Raw genomic sequence first — 16,864 nt, forward strand, 5'->3', positions numbered from 1 at the left:
AAAGAGGAAAACAAAGCAACAGCATGTTAGTAGCTGGATTATCTGTGTCCCGTGCTGCTTGATAACAAGAGAGAGACACATGAAGGGACTGAGGGGAAGAGAGGCAAGGATAGATGAAGGGATCAATACATGCAGCGAAGGCTGAATGGATGCCGGGATGGAGGGGCCGAAAAGAAGGCAAAGGATGACAGGATAAAAATAATGAGGGGGAGAGGAATAAAATCGAGGGAAAGATAAGGGGATGATTGTAGAGTGAGAGGGAAGGGGAAGGGAAGTGAAGAATGGGGAGAGGGGGAATGAATGAAGGTAATGGAGGAAGGGGAGGGGCACATAAAGGGATCGGGGTGACATGGGAAGAGCTGATGGATAGAGAGATGGAGTGGATGGATGGAAAACAAGCCCCCTTCAATTTAGGGTTAGACTGGAATAGATCCACTTTGCCAAATCCCAGGCCACTTGTCATTAACCGCTTCCAATTAGATGGTGGGTGTGTGTCTGTACGTGTGTGTGCGCAGGGTGAGAGAGCATAATAAGAGGGTAATAGTACATATGCACACATATGAATCAATACACATTACAAAATTGATATAGCTGATTAATAAGAAAACAAAAAAACATGCTTTGCCCCAAGGAGCGAGAGGAAGTCAGCAGCAGAGTAGCCGTCAAAGTCATGTCTCCTCCTACAAGCATCGGCACTGCAGCAGTCGCAGTAGCCTGTTGTCTCCATTGTTACAAAGAAATCAAATGGAGATTTGAATCCAAGCACTTCTTTCTTTAACAAGATTCTCTTGAGGTCCTTAATAGTGGAAATTAAGCCACATTTTTTTGACTGTTATTAAGATACACTTTTTTTTTACAATCTACTGTACATGTATCCTTATGCTACATTAGAGGGTTTGAGCATCCGAGTGATACAATAAGAAAACCTGTAATTGCTTTTGATCACATTTGCTGCAATATGGGTGGCGTAGCTTGAACACAAAGAAAAAGCAATTAGTGGTCTTCCGTGGAGCTTTGTGCCATACAGTATTATGCACTATAACACACAGCCAAAGTCACATACAGATTCACACACAAATCTCCTGGGAGAGCTAGTCAAATGGTGAAACGCTTCGTCGTTCTCCGGGTCACTGAATCCACATCTCTCTTCTCCCCCTTCCTCCTCTTGCACCGTCCCTCCCTCTCTTCTAACTCTCTATCTCTCTCTCTCTCTCTCTCTCTCTCTCTCTCGTTTTCTGCAACCTGCTGCAGTTAATTGAAAGCCAATGGTGTGAGAATACGGCTCTTTGACAGAAAGTGTGTCAGGGCGCAAGGTATTCGCTCTCTCTCGCTGTCTTTATAGTCATAGAAATATATTTCATGATAGATTAAAGTAGAACAGACCAGGAATCTCTGGCAGAGCAGTTTTAGGGCTCTTTTATTTTATCATATTGTTAATACTGCTGATGCTGTGTATCTCAAATTGTCAGCAAATTTGCTTGTTTGAATTGTGGCTTCATAAATTGCAGGAAACGAATTACATCGACACATACAAATATTAAAAAATATATATATTATAAATCACGTTCAGCGAATTACTGCCTGCTGATTTACTGTCCCTGAGTTTCCCAAATCACTCTCACTCTACCTTTCTTCATCTCTCTGCACAGCCGTGGTCAGTGTGTATTATACTGATGCCTTTATCAAATGCATTTAATGTATTATTAACTATACATCTATACACCTCATCTATATATGATTAACTACTCAGCCTATACTAGGCCTTTGTTCACAGGCTTTGTTTCCTTTGTTTTGACAAAGAAATGAATGATCATAAATGATGATCGATGAATTAACAATTAAGCACATGAAGCAAACATGCTTGTGACCAGGCTAACTTTAACCACGAAGGTCTTGACAAAGATCAAACCAGAAAGTGTGAGAAAAAACAATTTGGGTGAAAAAGTACCTCTTTGGGCCTCCATCAATAATTAAAAGCAATAAAGTTTAGAGGGGACATAAAAAGTGATTGTCAGATAAATGTACAGTAGTGGATGAAAACATACAATATTTCCCTCTGAATTGTACTGAGATAGATAAAGTAGCATTACATGGAAAACACATGTACCCCAAAATTGTCCTTAAGTTGCAGTTCTTGAGAAATCAACCCATTCTCATTCCCGGGGCATCAAAATACCCTTGAGTGTCTGTATGAAACGGACTGGATGACACTGGACTTTCACTTGTGTGTTTGGTGCTTCATCATAGTTACATCACAAACACATTTATATTAACCCCACCTCAATCTTTTCCTAACCGAAACCAAGTAGTTTTGTTGCCATAACCTAAGTAAGTATAGTTTTGTTTAAACTCACAATGCGAACCATGTGTTGCCTGTGTGAAGAGTTGGAATAAGAACAAGTTGGAGTATTTTCGACTGGTAATAACTGTTGTCTTTACTTAAATGCCATCCATATAGGTAAAAGCAGAAATACAGTATGTCATATATGTAGCGCTTCTGCTGGGGAACAAAGAGTTAGCAAAGGGGGGAGAAAAAGTGAGACAAGATGATGTGAATTACTATTGTGCTGAGAGAGGCAGACAGGAAGAACCTGTTGTGTTGAAGTAAGAAAGGAGAGAGCGTGACGAGAAGAATGGGAGGAGAAAGAAGTGATGTCTAGAAGTTAAGAAGTTGGAAGTTAAAAGGAGAGAGTGAGTGCAGAAAAGATGGAAAATTTATAAATATAATTTCCGGTGGCTCCTTTTGAGCTGAATGCTGCAGGGAATTGAGCAGCAAGAAAGCAAATGAACCACTCCCCATCCAGATGTTGCTACATATGTATACAGCAGTGTGTGTGTGTGTGTGTGTGTGTGTGTGTGTGTGTGTGTGTGTGTGTGTGTGTGTGTGTGTGTGTGTGTGTGTGTGTGTGTGTGTTGTAGGGTGTGTAATCGAACTCTATTCTGCAATTAGCATATTTGCCGTGGTTGTACCGCGGCAAACTATGAGCACGTAATTATAGATCCATGTGTGCATGCAGATGTGCCACCATCCTTCCTGCCCTTCAATAGTTCTCTGTTTAAACTATTTAATGTTCACAATATTATATATAATTTTAACATTCATTTGATTGATGGATTGACTTCTCTTCTTTCATCTTTCTCTCTACTTTCCTCTCAGAGCTGCACAGAAGTTGAACTTAGCATCCAAGAAGAAGAAGCAGAAGACTACCGTAGTCGCGGCTCCAGTGACATCATCATCACCGTCATGTGACCCCCCTCTGTTCCCTACCAATTTTAGCTCTGCAATGTTGATGGCCCCTCCCCCCGCTCCACCCTGCCTTCTCCGTGCAGCGAACAAAATCAAAGATACCCCTGGGCTTGGAAAGGTAAAGGAAAAATACTACCTTAAGTCTACCTTAAGTCTACATCTTTTTTTGTTGTTTTAGTTCATGCAGATAAGCATAAATAATACAACATACATTTATCACTTTTTCCAGAAAGTGGAGAATGTTTGTGCTAGTTTGTTCATATTAGAGAATGAATATTTATTGACTTCCATCTCTGTATTTAGTGGTTGGCTTCATTTAGGTTAGATCATCAGAAGTTGACTTACAGCTGTGTGTTTCATTTTTGAGACTAGCTGTTGCCATTGATGCTGGATGTCTGGCTATAGTGCCTGACATGTTGCTTTGATGTGTCTTGAAGTCCCTTGAATTGGTGCTGTTCTTCAGTTGAATACAAGTTACAATGAGAGATCATTTATAAAATTGTTTAGCTGTTGAGCAAACGTCTGGTCTCAGTTTAAGAAACATTTAGTGTGTTATAAAGTCAATTCTCATGCCGCTCCCCCACTACCACAGTAGTGACAACGGTGCCACGCACTGACAACCCCTCCCTTCCATTGGGGGCTTGTCAGTGCGCGTGTACAAGATTCCAGTGAACGCACCCGTGTCTTCTATCATTGATAAACAGCATGGGGTACATGTTACACAGAGGTAGGCTTGCTAACTTACTCATAGCTAGCAACTGCTAACGCCATTTAGCGTACACCCCGCTTGAGGCGTGTGCCTGTGATATTGTAAGATACGCGAGGGCGGAGGTGGGATCTGTGGCATGTGCATAAACTGAGAACTGCACTGAGTGGACAGGAGGATATGGGCGCGGTGGATTTGCGCAAAACAAACAACACCCTCTAGGTACACGTAGAGGACCTTTTTTTTTTCTAAAACCGGATGATTTATGTTGTTCTATCAGAGCATAGTGTCGGCTTCAGTGAATATGATCAAACAAATGTTGCCAACTGCGACTTTAAATCTGACTCATCTTCCTTGACTTGATTTAAGCATGTGCCTGAAGACACACGTGAAAAACTCCAAGTCAGTCGATGCAAGAGTTCAGTTGTTCAATCAGTTGTCATTAGTGCTCTACATTTGACGATTTGGTTTTACCAACTGGAAAGCTCTAAAATATTGAGCTGTAATAATTTATTATGACCATGGCCAGTTTATCTAAATGTTTGTACGGGTACTTGTGTGTATGTGTGCGTGTGTGTGTGTGTGTGTGTGTTTCACCCCTGCTGTACCATATCGGAATGCAGCCTAATGGTTACCACGGTAACACATATCAGGCTGACAAAAGTCATCTGTCACCGTTGCCAACAGTTGATGAAACGTGTGTGTGTGTGTGTGTGTGTGTGTGTGTGTAGGGGGGTTTCATGCTTCTCAAGTGTGTGCAATATTGATCGTCCATGTAATGAGTTTTTAGTGCCCCCTCCTCCACAGTTTGAGTGAGAGGCTCACCGATTTTCCGAGTGTGTGTGTGTGTGTGTGTGTGTGTGTGTGTGTGTGTGTGTGTGTCTGTGTGTGTGTGTGTGTGTCCTTGCTGCTAGAAAAAGATCGACTATGGAGGACAAAATCAAACACACTTGACATTAAACAGCCATGTCCATTTTAGTACAAAGAGACGGAAAGGGACCCCACACATGTCCTGTTGTGTTTCTGTGTCCACATACTGTAGGTGTGAGTATTTAACTGTGCATCAAATATTGTGTCTGAGCTCTTGTCTATGTCTTTAAGTACTTCCAAGAATGTGTGTCAGTGTTGGTCAATTGATAGTGAAGACATACAGAGAAACAACCCTCCACCAAGTGGCTCCTGAAGTAACTTTGGGGGTGACGCTTCAGGCTTTTCATATTCACTGTTCGTCCATATGAAAAGTACTGTAATTAGTGTTTAAACCACATATACACTGTATTACTGTAGAAATTACATCCAGAGCAAAGAAGAAAATCAGGCAAGGTAGTATAACACAGCTAAACTTTGAGTAGGGAGTAGGGTTGGGTCCCAAAACACAGGACTTTAACACAGGATTGGTGTTTGTGTAGCGGCAGTGTTCGTGTCCTGTAAGTACTAAGCCAAATCACATTTTTTGTCTTTTTTAAACCTGACCCTAACCGTCATCCTTTGTTGCCGAAACGTAACCGTCCCAGTCCACTTTTGTTCACGTTTCATGGTGTTACATAATGGGATATTTCTTAAGATATCATACAAACCTTTTGTTGAGGATATGTTGGATGCTTAAAGCCGCCTCTGGGCGGTTGACTTTCTTTTGATCTAAATTCTACACAGTCTCAAAGTAGTGGTTTAGATCTGATTCTTGTTTCAGATAATAAAAAAATATTCAAAACAACAATTGATTTGCAAAAGAATCAGTTGTTAAAGCTGCAAATATAAAGCAGTCCTGATGTACAGAAATGTAACTACAGCATGTAGGTAGACATGTTTTCACATGAGAAGAATTTTCTATTTCTTATCCCGAACTCATCTTTAGTTGAGGCGTTCATATTTTATTTGTCTTTTTCTGTGACTGATTATTTTATGTGTTGTGTTTTTCCCTTCTTTCGAGTTTCTGATTCTCTCCATATGGAGGTGACAGATGTCCCCTCAGTTGTCAGGGACACAGATTCACACTCACATATTTACAAGCCAAGTAATACTGTCCCTATACACCCCTACACTAAAACCTCATATTCAGTTTACATTATAAACCACATACACACAAACCATCTTCACCGTCTGTCTGTCTCTCATTCTGGCTTCTGTTCCATCCCACGATGATCTTGTGTGATCTTAGCAGTGATTAGCTTGTCTGGCCAGCCGCGCTATGTACAAATGCCTGCTGCTGCTACTGCTGCTTAATCACAACTGTCAGACAAAGCCTTCCCACAGTCGTGTAGACGTCTCACGGTTATCATTCTGGTGTGATCTACGTTATGGTGTCCAGTCATTTTATGACACATACCGACTGATTGTCTTCCTGTCACCCTGTTGGCATCCGGCCCATCCCGAAACAACTGCAACAAATGGAGAAGAAAAACAGTATCTGAGTAGCAAGTCAATTGAAAGAAATTATAGTTTTTTTCTTACATTACTTTATTTCACTGGTAACGGAGTAGCTTTTCCTTTCTTGAAATGAGTAGGATGAGAAGATGGATACCACTCTCATATCTGTCAGAGACCCCCCTGAGAAAAAGGGGGTACAACAACAACAAATAGTCTGGAACATAACCCCCATTAAACCACAACTTGTTTTTACACTTTAATTTTTGTGCAGGTTAAACAAGAATATATAACATGTAAACTGTGAATTTTGGTATTTTGTTACCTTTCGATAGTGCCAGGCTAGCTGTTTCTCACTGATTTGATCATCTTTGATCTCTCGAATTTGCAATGCTCATTTTTAGATTCCCTGTTTAAGCAGTGTTTCTGACATATTTGCTGATAAGTGGACATTACTGTGGTTTTGGAAGAAATGTGGAATAAAAGGACAAAACATGGAACCAAGGCGGAAACATATTCTGGTATTTGGAACATAATAAGCTTCTACTGTGAAATCAATTGAAGCTTGCCAAGACCTAATCAAACACACTCAGACACACACACACACACACACACACACAGAACAAAATGGCTGTGGTGACATTTCTCCAGTAAAAATGTCACCTGCAATGGGGGTCCGCTCCCTGCTGAAATGGCATTTGCACACATTCACACACACACACACACACACACACACACACACACACACACACACACACACACACACACACACACACACACACACACACACACACACACACACACACACACACACACACACACACACACAGGCTTGCATGCTCACAAATTCATAGGATTATAGTATACAATGAAAGATGTCAAGGAAGCGGCAAAGCCCCTGGTGGAAGTGTGTACGATACATCCTGCAGAATACGCAGCCCTGTCTGCCAGTGTGATAGGTTAGTGTTCTCTACCATGTTAATATGGCAGCAAACAGATTGAGACATCACATTTAAGCCAGGGGAAATCAACCTGCACAGGTCAGATGTACTGCTGTGTGTGCATGTGTGTGTGTGTATGTATGTGTGTGTGTGTAACAGAGAGAGAGAGAGTGAGAGAGAGAGAGAGAGAGAGAGAGAGAGAGGGAGAGAGAGAGAGAGTTCAGCCTTCTTCCATCGAGGGAAGTCAAATTAAATAGAATCCCTCAGTGGACCTCTTTGACTGGCATCTGTATCTCAAACTCCCCTGTTATTTCTATATACGGTGCTTCTCTACATGTTGTTGGTAAGCTCCGTTTCCCTTTAATCAAATCAGCCAGCTGGGAGCCTTCCATTCAGACCCCTGACTGCTGGGGGAGATTTGTATCAGTCGAGGAAATGAAGCCGTGTATGTATTATCACCAGAAAACCAACTGCAGTGTTGCACAGAAGTGCAGCAGGGAGACCGCAAATGACACATATTTGAAGCTGTCAGATGAAAACGAAAGATATGAAACATAGGAGGATGGCAGAGTCAATAAAAACGATCTTCATCTGTAACTAAGACGGACATCTGATTTTCAAACTGCGTCCCATGCATCTTTATCAGCTATGGGCTTCATCTAAGTTTGCAAACCAAATCAGTGGGTGTCATGTAGCAGCAGTTGAGATAGACTAACAGCTAAATTATGAAGTTATAATTTGTTCTCCCTGCCCAAACGGCACGCACTGAAAGAATATGGAAATGTCTGTTTTTCATCAGCAGTCCATCACTTTGGTCAAGGCTGAATCTCAATCTCAATAACTACTGGATCTATTGTCATGGCATCTGGTCCAGACATTTATGTACCCCTCATGATATTTTGTAGTAGGTGATCCCTTAATACATCTAGCACCATCATCAAGTCAAATTAGTTCAGTATTTTGGTTTATGACAAAATATCTGCAAATCTAAAGACACTCTCAGGCAGTCTCTGCTGTACCTTGTTTACTGCTTATTAGCAAATATTAGCATGCTATTTATAGACTGTAAAGATGGACTCCCTCCGACCTTCAAAAGTGAAGCTAAAATATCCTAGATATAGGCGCTGCCATCTTGTAATTTTGCAACTACAGTCTGCGCTGTAGTGGTATCGAAATCCCACCCAAGCAATCGCGTGTCAGTCACTGCTGTCAATCATGACATTTCACCCAACTAGTGAAAAACATCTTAAAAGAAAAATGAACACAAAAGAACTACCTAAAATGACGTAAATCATCTCTTCGTTAAAAAAAAATTTGACATGTACTTCAGTATGGCCCATGTCCCATCTGCTAACGTGGAGGGGGCGGGGTTTATGGCTTGTACTGCAGCCAGCCACCAAGGGGCACTCAAGATATTTTGGCTGGAGCTGTCTAGCCGCGTTAGTTCATAATAAATATAGCTATTATACCTATGAGCATGTAAACCATTGTGATTGTGAGCATGCTGACATCAGCATTTCATCATTAATTATTCAAAGCTATGCTGTGCCCGAGTACAGCCTCACAGAGCATGATTGAAGACTCTTAGACGTGTTTCAAGCTGGATCACAAATACATGAGCCATGTTATAGTTGCCATAGAGCTAATATAATCTTCTTTAAGCTGTCTGCTGCACTTTATCGGTTGTGTATCATAACTGATCTACGTACAGCTTAATATAGTCTCTGAAAACAAATATTTGCATATCGCTGAGGAAATCTGTAGGTAATGGGACAAGATTTTGGTAATAGAAGCGCTCTGTTTGCAGTTCGTTTGGTTTGGCCTAAACAATCTGCATTAATATAGAGAAATGGTTAATAGAGATTAGCCAGAATGTTGTCAGGATAATAAAACACCTTTAAAAAATATTGACTCAGACTGTAAACAATTACAGATGCACAGAAGTCTTGGCCCGGATATCCAGAATCCCAGAAATATTGGCCGGAGGTTAAATCGTTGTCAGACCAATAGCCGATGGGTTCCGAGATTGAGTTAAATCTATCTGAAATCTATCTTTGGCCCTACCATCCCTTTACCCTCTGCCCCTCTGCTCTTCTCCATATTTGAATGACAATGAAGGACTGTGGGAGTTTTTCCCACCACTTTCATCTCTGCAGCCAACATTTTGCAAACACACACACACACACACACACACACACACACACACATACACACACACACACACACACACACACACACACACACACACACACACACACACACACACACACACACACACACATACACACACACACACACACACACACACACACACACACACACACACACACACACACACACACACACACACACACACACACACACACATACACACACACACACACACACACACACACACACACACACACACACACACACCCACACACACACACACACACACACACACACACACACACACACACACACACACACACACACACACACACGCATACATACACACACACATGCACCCTCACAGATTGTGACTTGACCTTGGGGGAAAATTATACTGTGACAGTTAATCAATTTTTAATAGAAGCTACGATCCTTCTCAGGCCACAAGCTGTGTGCGTCTGTGTCATGACTGAGCATGTGCAAGTGCATTTTCCACAGGCCTTTGTGTGTCTTCATGCCTATCTGGGGGTCTGTGTGTCTTGTATCTAAATGAGTGAGTGAGTCTGTTCAGGGAATCCAGTAGCCACTTTGTGCTACCTTGTAGCTGAAATATTAGTGGCAGTGGCAGTAGTAGCAGGGTTGGAACATGACTGACACACACACACACACACACACACACACACACACACACACACACACACACACACACACACACACACACACACACACACACACACACACACACACACATACACACACACACACACACACACACATACACACACACACACACACACACACACACACTGTGTAGGAATTATAGAAATTAAATGGACATGATTTGAATTTTGTGATGGACATTTGTCATGTAAGTCCTTTTGTCAATCAAAACGACGATTTTACTCTTGACTCATAAATTTATCATCATTATTTGATAATAATAGTCACTTGAGACCATATGGGCAAAGTAACATTTCCTAGAACATTTATAGTGTACATAGTTAACTTGGACTGTCCAGCGATATGTCATCCAAAAATCACAAGGCTTTGTTATTTGACAGTTTCTGGTATTAAAGAGGTCTTTTAGGTAATATACTGTAGTGGCCCATACTCGTCGAGCTGCACACGGATTCAAACCTCAGAGATGTAAGATCACTGCGGTACTGATGATACTGTTAGCTGAGCAGAAATGAATAAATTAGTTAAAATTAGAATTGATCCAGAGCCTAAACATGCTATTCCCATACGGTATTTGTATCTATTTCTCTGTTCATGTATTTGCACAAATGTGTGTTCCTGCAGTCTTTGGGAACCAATTAGAGCTCAGTCTCAGTCTTTTATTGACTTTCCAGCCAATAGTAATGAAGCACTGCTGTGAGGGGCTATCGAACAATCTTCTCTCAGCTCAGGCTTGTTTTGTTGCTGTTTAGCTGAATTCCTTTACCTAAATTGGTTCAAATACTTTATTATGTCTGAATGTGGTGTATAAAGTGGAGGGACAGGAAGCCTCTCTATCATAGAGAGTGTATTAGGTCAGGCAAGTTTCTCAGGGGAAAAAACATGCCTCCTTGCCTCAACATCTGTCATAGCGTGTACCTTTTAGTATGGAAATGAACCCCCAAGCTGTTTCAGGCGTGATCAGCAGCAGATCTATGTCAGACACAGCAATACTTTAGTTTAAAACTGACCAAGTCTACACTTTGTACATTGAACAAATTAAGCTTGTATTCTTAGACACACATTACAGCAGAACATATATATATATATCAAGTGTTTGCCAAAGTAACTGGAAGTCAAATATTCACACAGACTTGGGGAGAAAAAGTCAAAGAAGCGCTCACTCTTTTTCATCCTGATTTTTTTTTCTTGGTCTCCATTTCTACAACTCACCACTTTGCATCAATATGCACTGCAGCATGAAGTGTGAGAGAAGTGAGGAAAGTATAGAACGGATAATAGGAAGAGGCTGAGATTTGTCTTGTCAATGTTTCTGAAGGGTAGGGAGACAGGGAGAGGAGAGAGAGATGAGCCAAAGAGAGAATGAAGGGAGTTGTGGGAATGGAGTGGGTGGGCAGTGCTATCGAGCAATACGATGTTTCTCAACATAAAAAGAGATTGATGAAGGGAAAGGTGTAGAGCTGCAGCCCAGTCTCCACAAAAAATGTTGGCATTGTACGTTTCTGCAAAACAAAGATATGTTGATTTTAGCATCTGTATGAGACGCACCTTTAACTAACTACGTATGTCAGGTGACATCGTATAATAAGCATCAAAATCTATGTTGGGAGGAGGTTTAGGTGGATCGATGGGTCATACAGACACCAGACTTTCGCCCTGGAGACCACAGTTTGTGTCCAGTTTGTGTCCTGTATAAAAGTGTTTTTATTAATAATGGAAACCGTGTGTTTAAAACTGTAGCGGTGTGCATTAGATGCGCCCGATATATGTGTGACAGAAACAGGTGCGTCCAGCATCATGTAAACAAACAAACAAGCTGTTAATCCGTTTTACAGTATGCTTATGATACACACCTGCACTCAGGAGGACAGTAAAAGGTTGTATTGATGTTTCATGTTAATTTCAATAATAAATACCAAATAAATTGTTGAAATTTCGATTGTGTGAAAGGTTGTTCTGTTAATAATGGTTCTGTGTCCCGATTGCGAGCTGTAATAGCCCATGGTTAAATTATTTACAAGTGAGTAACAGTAGAAAGCTCACGAGGAACTAGTCAGCTCGCTAGTAACAGTTATTGGTAACTGCAGTTAACTCTCAGATATCTGGCTACCTCTTCTGTTTCTTCTTCCCTCCGGTAAAACATGACCGCATTGCATTGTGGTATTCAGGAGTACAATGTAGTGTACATCGTATGTACACTCAAATTACTTGTGCATTGTGGATATTTTATAGTGAACTATATAGTAAACTAAATCAAACCAAACCACAGAGAATTTGAACACCCCTACAAAATGTCATACACACTATATAGTGCACTACTTCTGTGATAGGGAAATATTTTGTATACAGCTTGTGAGTATGAAGTGTCAGTGCCAAAAAGTGATGCCAAGGGGTCCTGATCATATGAGCCTACCAAAGTTTCAGTATGTGAGCCTCTGGTTTGCAGACACTTACAATGCCAATATTTCATCCTGGCGACTGGGTGTTGTAGAAGTGGGAGATGGAGAGAGAAGAAGAGAGAACAGGAGGGATGAAGGGACCAGGGATCAATAGACACACTGTGTTAGTATCTGTAGAGTTATTAGTGACCTTGTTCTCTCTCGCAATTTCCTTAATTTCTCTTTAGAACAAAGAGTCCATTAGTGTTGTGTCCGCCCTGCATGTGTGCCTGTTTGTCGAAGTGGCTGCAGCATTTTGCCAAATGTTGATCCACCAGTGGAACTAGGCCAAGGATCCTTTGAGACTATTGTGGGTGTGGGTGTGATCACAAATGCAGACACACAATTGCATTATTGAGCTGGACACAGGTTTAAACGTCCAGCGTGAGCATCACAACAGAAAGTTTAGGTTGTGTTGTTTCCTGAGACCAAAGGCAATTCTCATAGCCTGAACAAGAAAAGGTGGCATAATTGTGCTGATGCATCAGTTTCTCTGATGTTTGGTTGGTCATCACCACAGAGCTTTGATAGTTTGAAAAAGAAGAATGGAGGTTAATGGTCTCTTGAAAGACTCTTGCCATTTCACTTACACCTTCAATTTTTTCAGAAGCGGACATGAAATCACATTATGGCCCCATATATACCTGACACACACAAACACACACACACACACACGCACACGCGCGCGCGCACACACACACACACACACACACACACACACACACACAAACACACACACACAGGCAACCCTCTTACCTTCACACACTCGACATGAGGAGGAAATGGGCTCTCAGGGGGGGGAGACTTTATGAGTTACGTCTTGTAAAGCGTGCAACGGTAAAATCCTTCCCCCCAGGCTCTTACTGATCTGAAGGGCTCTTTTATTGGGGTTAGGAGAGGGCAGAACTGAATCTACGTAAGTGTGTGTGTGTGTGTGTGTGTGTGTGTGTGTGTGAGAGAGAGAGAGAGAGAGAGAGAGAGAGAGAGAAAGAGAGTGAGTGTGTGTTTGTTTGGGAAATGCTATAGACTCTTGACCTGACATTAAGTCTTAGTATCAAAGGTTTCCCAGGTCACCAAGGTTACATATTTATTGTATTCGGGTGTCATCTCGCACCCTCATCTGTGGACACACTTTCAGATTTAAACACACATACAATTATCTTCATCTGAGAAAGACTTCAATGAAAACACTCACTCACAATTTATTGAAACAACTCTCTTAAATGGCCTATGGTCATTTAATGATGCAACCAAGGGAAAGCCTTGAGAGAAAGAGAGAGAGAGTTAGAGAGAGAGAGAGAGAGAGAGGCAGAGAGAGAGAGTGAGAGAGAGACACAGAGAGAGAGAGAGAGAGAGAGAGAGAGAGAGAGAGAGAGAGAGAGAGAGAGAGAGAGAGAGAGAGAGAGAAATGTGCATAAAAGCAGTGACATCGTAAAAGCTCTTAAAATGTTATTTGGCCTTGTGCTTTTTATGGCAGTATATTAGTTAGGCTACCAGCAGGCTTTTATGCTTTTATTTCTTATAAAACACTTATAATTCTAGGTGAGTTTGTTCCGTATAACATGACCTTGTTCTGAATGCCTTTGTCTCTTTGCTCCGGGGCCATTAAATAATTGATAGCAAATAATTTGTACCATTTTCTTCATCTCTTTTCTAGAAAATAGTTTTATGCTATGATATTATCTAGCAACAAAGTGATGCAGTGGAGGTTGATTAAGTAATAATCCAATATACTCAAGAAATAAAGTCAAGCTCAAACGTGAAGATATAATACTGTACATTTTCCACCATTTGAGAGACACTATATCATCCAGTATATTACATTAAGTATGATTACATTAAGTAATCATTAAATTATGTATATCTTTGACATGTGTTCTTTCTTGCCACTGACTTGTGTTTGTTGTTTACCTTTTTGTCTATGATCACATTCCCCGTTCACAGCTAATGGGTCTGTAAGTAAATGTAAAATTTAGCCCTCCCTTTATTATGTTAAGGCTCTATCTCAGAGTGCAGTGGGGTTTGGAGGGTTTTGGGATTACTTTGTGATTCGTAATCCCATGGTGGTGTTTAACTGGAAGCGCAGTGTAGAATCACACTTCAGACGATGATTCATCTGTGCTAACAAGCGCAAACAGACAAAATATATCTCCTCCTCTCTTCTCTTTCCTCTTAGGGGGCCACATAAACACAGTAGTCTCTCTTCATCTGCCCTACACCTCTGAGGCCTGTCGACAAAATCCTGACTTGTTAAGAAAACACGTGGTAAAATAATAACATAAGGATAGATTTAATTTCTCTTTTTTAATTTCACAGTGCACTTTTAGCTAAGGTAGACTTAGCACACATTTAGTGATGTAACAATATAATATAACCTTTGTATTCTAAGGAGTTTTACTCTTGCAGAGATATTTGAACACTACCTTACATTACCCATATCTTACATTATCCATCTATCGTTTAATTTTCTAGTGTGCACTTATCCTTTCAGGGTGTAGAGGTCTAGAAACTGAACCTGCGTTGCCTCCCAAAATGAAACTAACTATGCATTGATTCAGTGTCCATCAACTCACAGTGTCAAGATGTAAGGATGAGCAACTGCAAATCTTCTGCCTGTCAGTCTATTCTTTACTGTCAGATTTTGGGCTGTTTATTGGATATCCAGCTCATTGTATCCGTCTTTAACTGTCATGTGCAAAACAGTCTACGTAGTTTGTGTCCCCAGCATTCAAAGGTGTAGCCAGTTTACCATAAACTTCCACTGACTCAGATTTCACAGTCCGGTCAAACTCTTTAGAAGCTCAGCTTGTTCCATGTTTTATTTTACATATCCACATGTGCTTTCACAGTTCTGACTCTGCCTGTCTGTTAAAGGTCCCGTATTCATTTAATTTTCAGGTTCATACTAGAACATGTTTACATGCTTTAATGTTCAAACACATTATTTTTCTCATACTGTTCCTTCCGTCTTAAACTCTGCAATTTAGCACCTGTCTCTTTTAAGACATATTTTTCCCCTTTGTAAATAACTAAATGATAATCAAACACATTTTATGAGCAGTCACTGAGGCAGTTGGTGTGGTTAAGACTGAATCCATAAAGCTCTTGTTGCATCTGACACTGCATCATCCATCTGCTTTAACCAAGCCTCTCCTCTAACCATCAGACAGGAAAAGCTGGGGTAAATCTCCTGAATATTCGTGTAGCATGTTGCAGGAAGAGAGATTTAGTGACAAACATGGAGAGAAGAAGACAGACGGACTGAATCAGAGACTGATATAAGAGAGTAAGAGAGACAAATACTAATTCAGAAAGCGAGAGAGAGAGAGCCAGAGAGCAAAATTAAACTGCTAAAGAAAGTACCTCTTACTTTAAAACATCTTGAACTAACAGAGAAAAGGTTGTTTATGTGGTAAAATGTTCTGGAGCTCACTCAGATTTCGATGACACCGCAGTTTTGCTTCCTCTGATATCAAAGAAAACAACAGCAGCTGTCAGGCGGTAAATTGGGGGCTGCTAACAGTTTCTGACAGGAGTGGGAGGAAAGGAAGAGTGAGAGTAGAGAAACCTAAATCAGGATTTTTCACTTCAGGGTTTTGATATGTGGCAGTGAGCTAAAGGTAGACAGGAGGGGAGAGCAGAGAAAAAGGAAGGGATTTAGGATTAAGGGAGAAATAGATAATGAGATAGTGACAGGTAAAGGAGGAGGGCGGTAGAAGGGGATGAGAGCGCATGTACATATGCTCTCATGTAAATCTCAAAAGAGCTAAAAAGCTGAATGTTGTGACTCGTTGGGTCTCATGGAGCAAAAACTCTGATGCTTTCCAGTAACAATCAGTCAGAATGATCAAATCTGTTCATAGCTTGGAGTTGGGTAGGTTTCCTCAGAAAATCTTTCTGTGCCCTAAAAGTGTAAAAGGTTTAGAGCAGGGGTGTCAAAGTGATCCAGTAAAGGGCCGTGTGGCTGAAATGACCAAGGAAACAATCAGAAACTTTACAGAAAGCTTTATCAACACTTAACTGAACACACAGATAGATGAATTGTATTAGGAAGCGGAAGGGCATCACCAAAGTTTAAAGAAAAGATACATTCTGCTAGCTACAATTACAGAAAAAAAAAGAGTGTCTCGGAGACCCCTTGACCCGAGATAACTCTCTGTATTTATGAGTGTGTTTTGTGCCTGTTTTATTTCACTGGTTTGTAAATGATCAGAGCAAAATTATTTATTTTTATGGAAACCAACCTGTGCTACAATGAATCCCTTTTTTGGGGGGGTATTTTCTCTTCCCCTTATACATTTGTATCAGTTTTTGTAAGGGATAAATTGGCAGGTGT

General features: G+C 40.9%; 1 protein-coding gene across 1 annotated transcript in view; it reads left to right on the top strand.

Moving 5' to 3' along the window:
- Nucleotides 1–16,864, top strand: part of kif26ba (kinesin family member 26Ba) — a gene marked incomplete at both ends in the record, with an annotated part of 82,421 nt that overhangs the window by 40,513 nt on the left and 25,044 nt on the right. The window contains one exon of the mRNA XM_083918830.1: nt 3,158–3,365. Within this exon, the coding sequence (XP_083774956.1) occupies nt 3,158–3,365 (208 nt within the window). The remainder of the gene's footprint in view (nt 1–3,157; nt 3,366–16,864) is intronic.

The sequence above is a fragment of the Echiichthys vipera genome (assembly GCF_963691815.1).
Source record: "Echiichthys vipera genome assembly, chromosome: 1".
NCBI lineage: Eukaryota > Metazoa > Chordata > Actinopteri > Perciformes > Trachinidae > Echiichthys > Echiichthys vipera.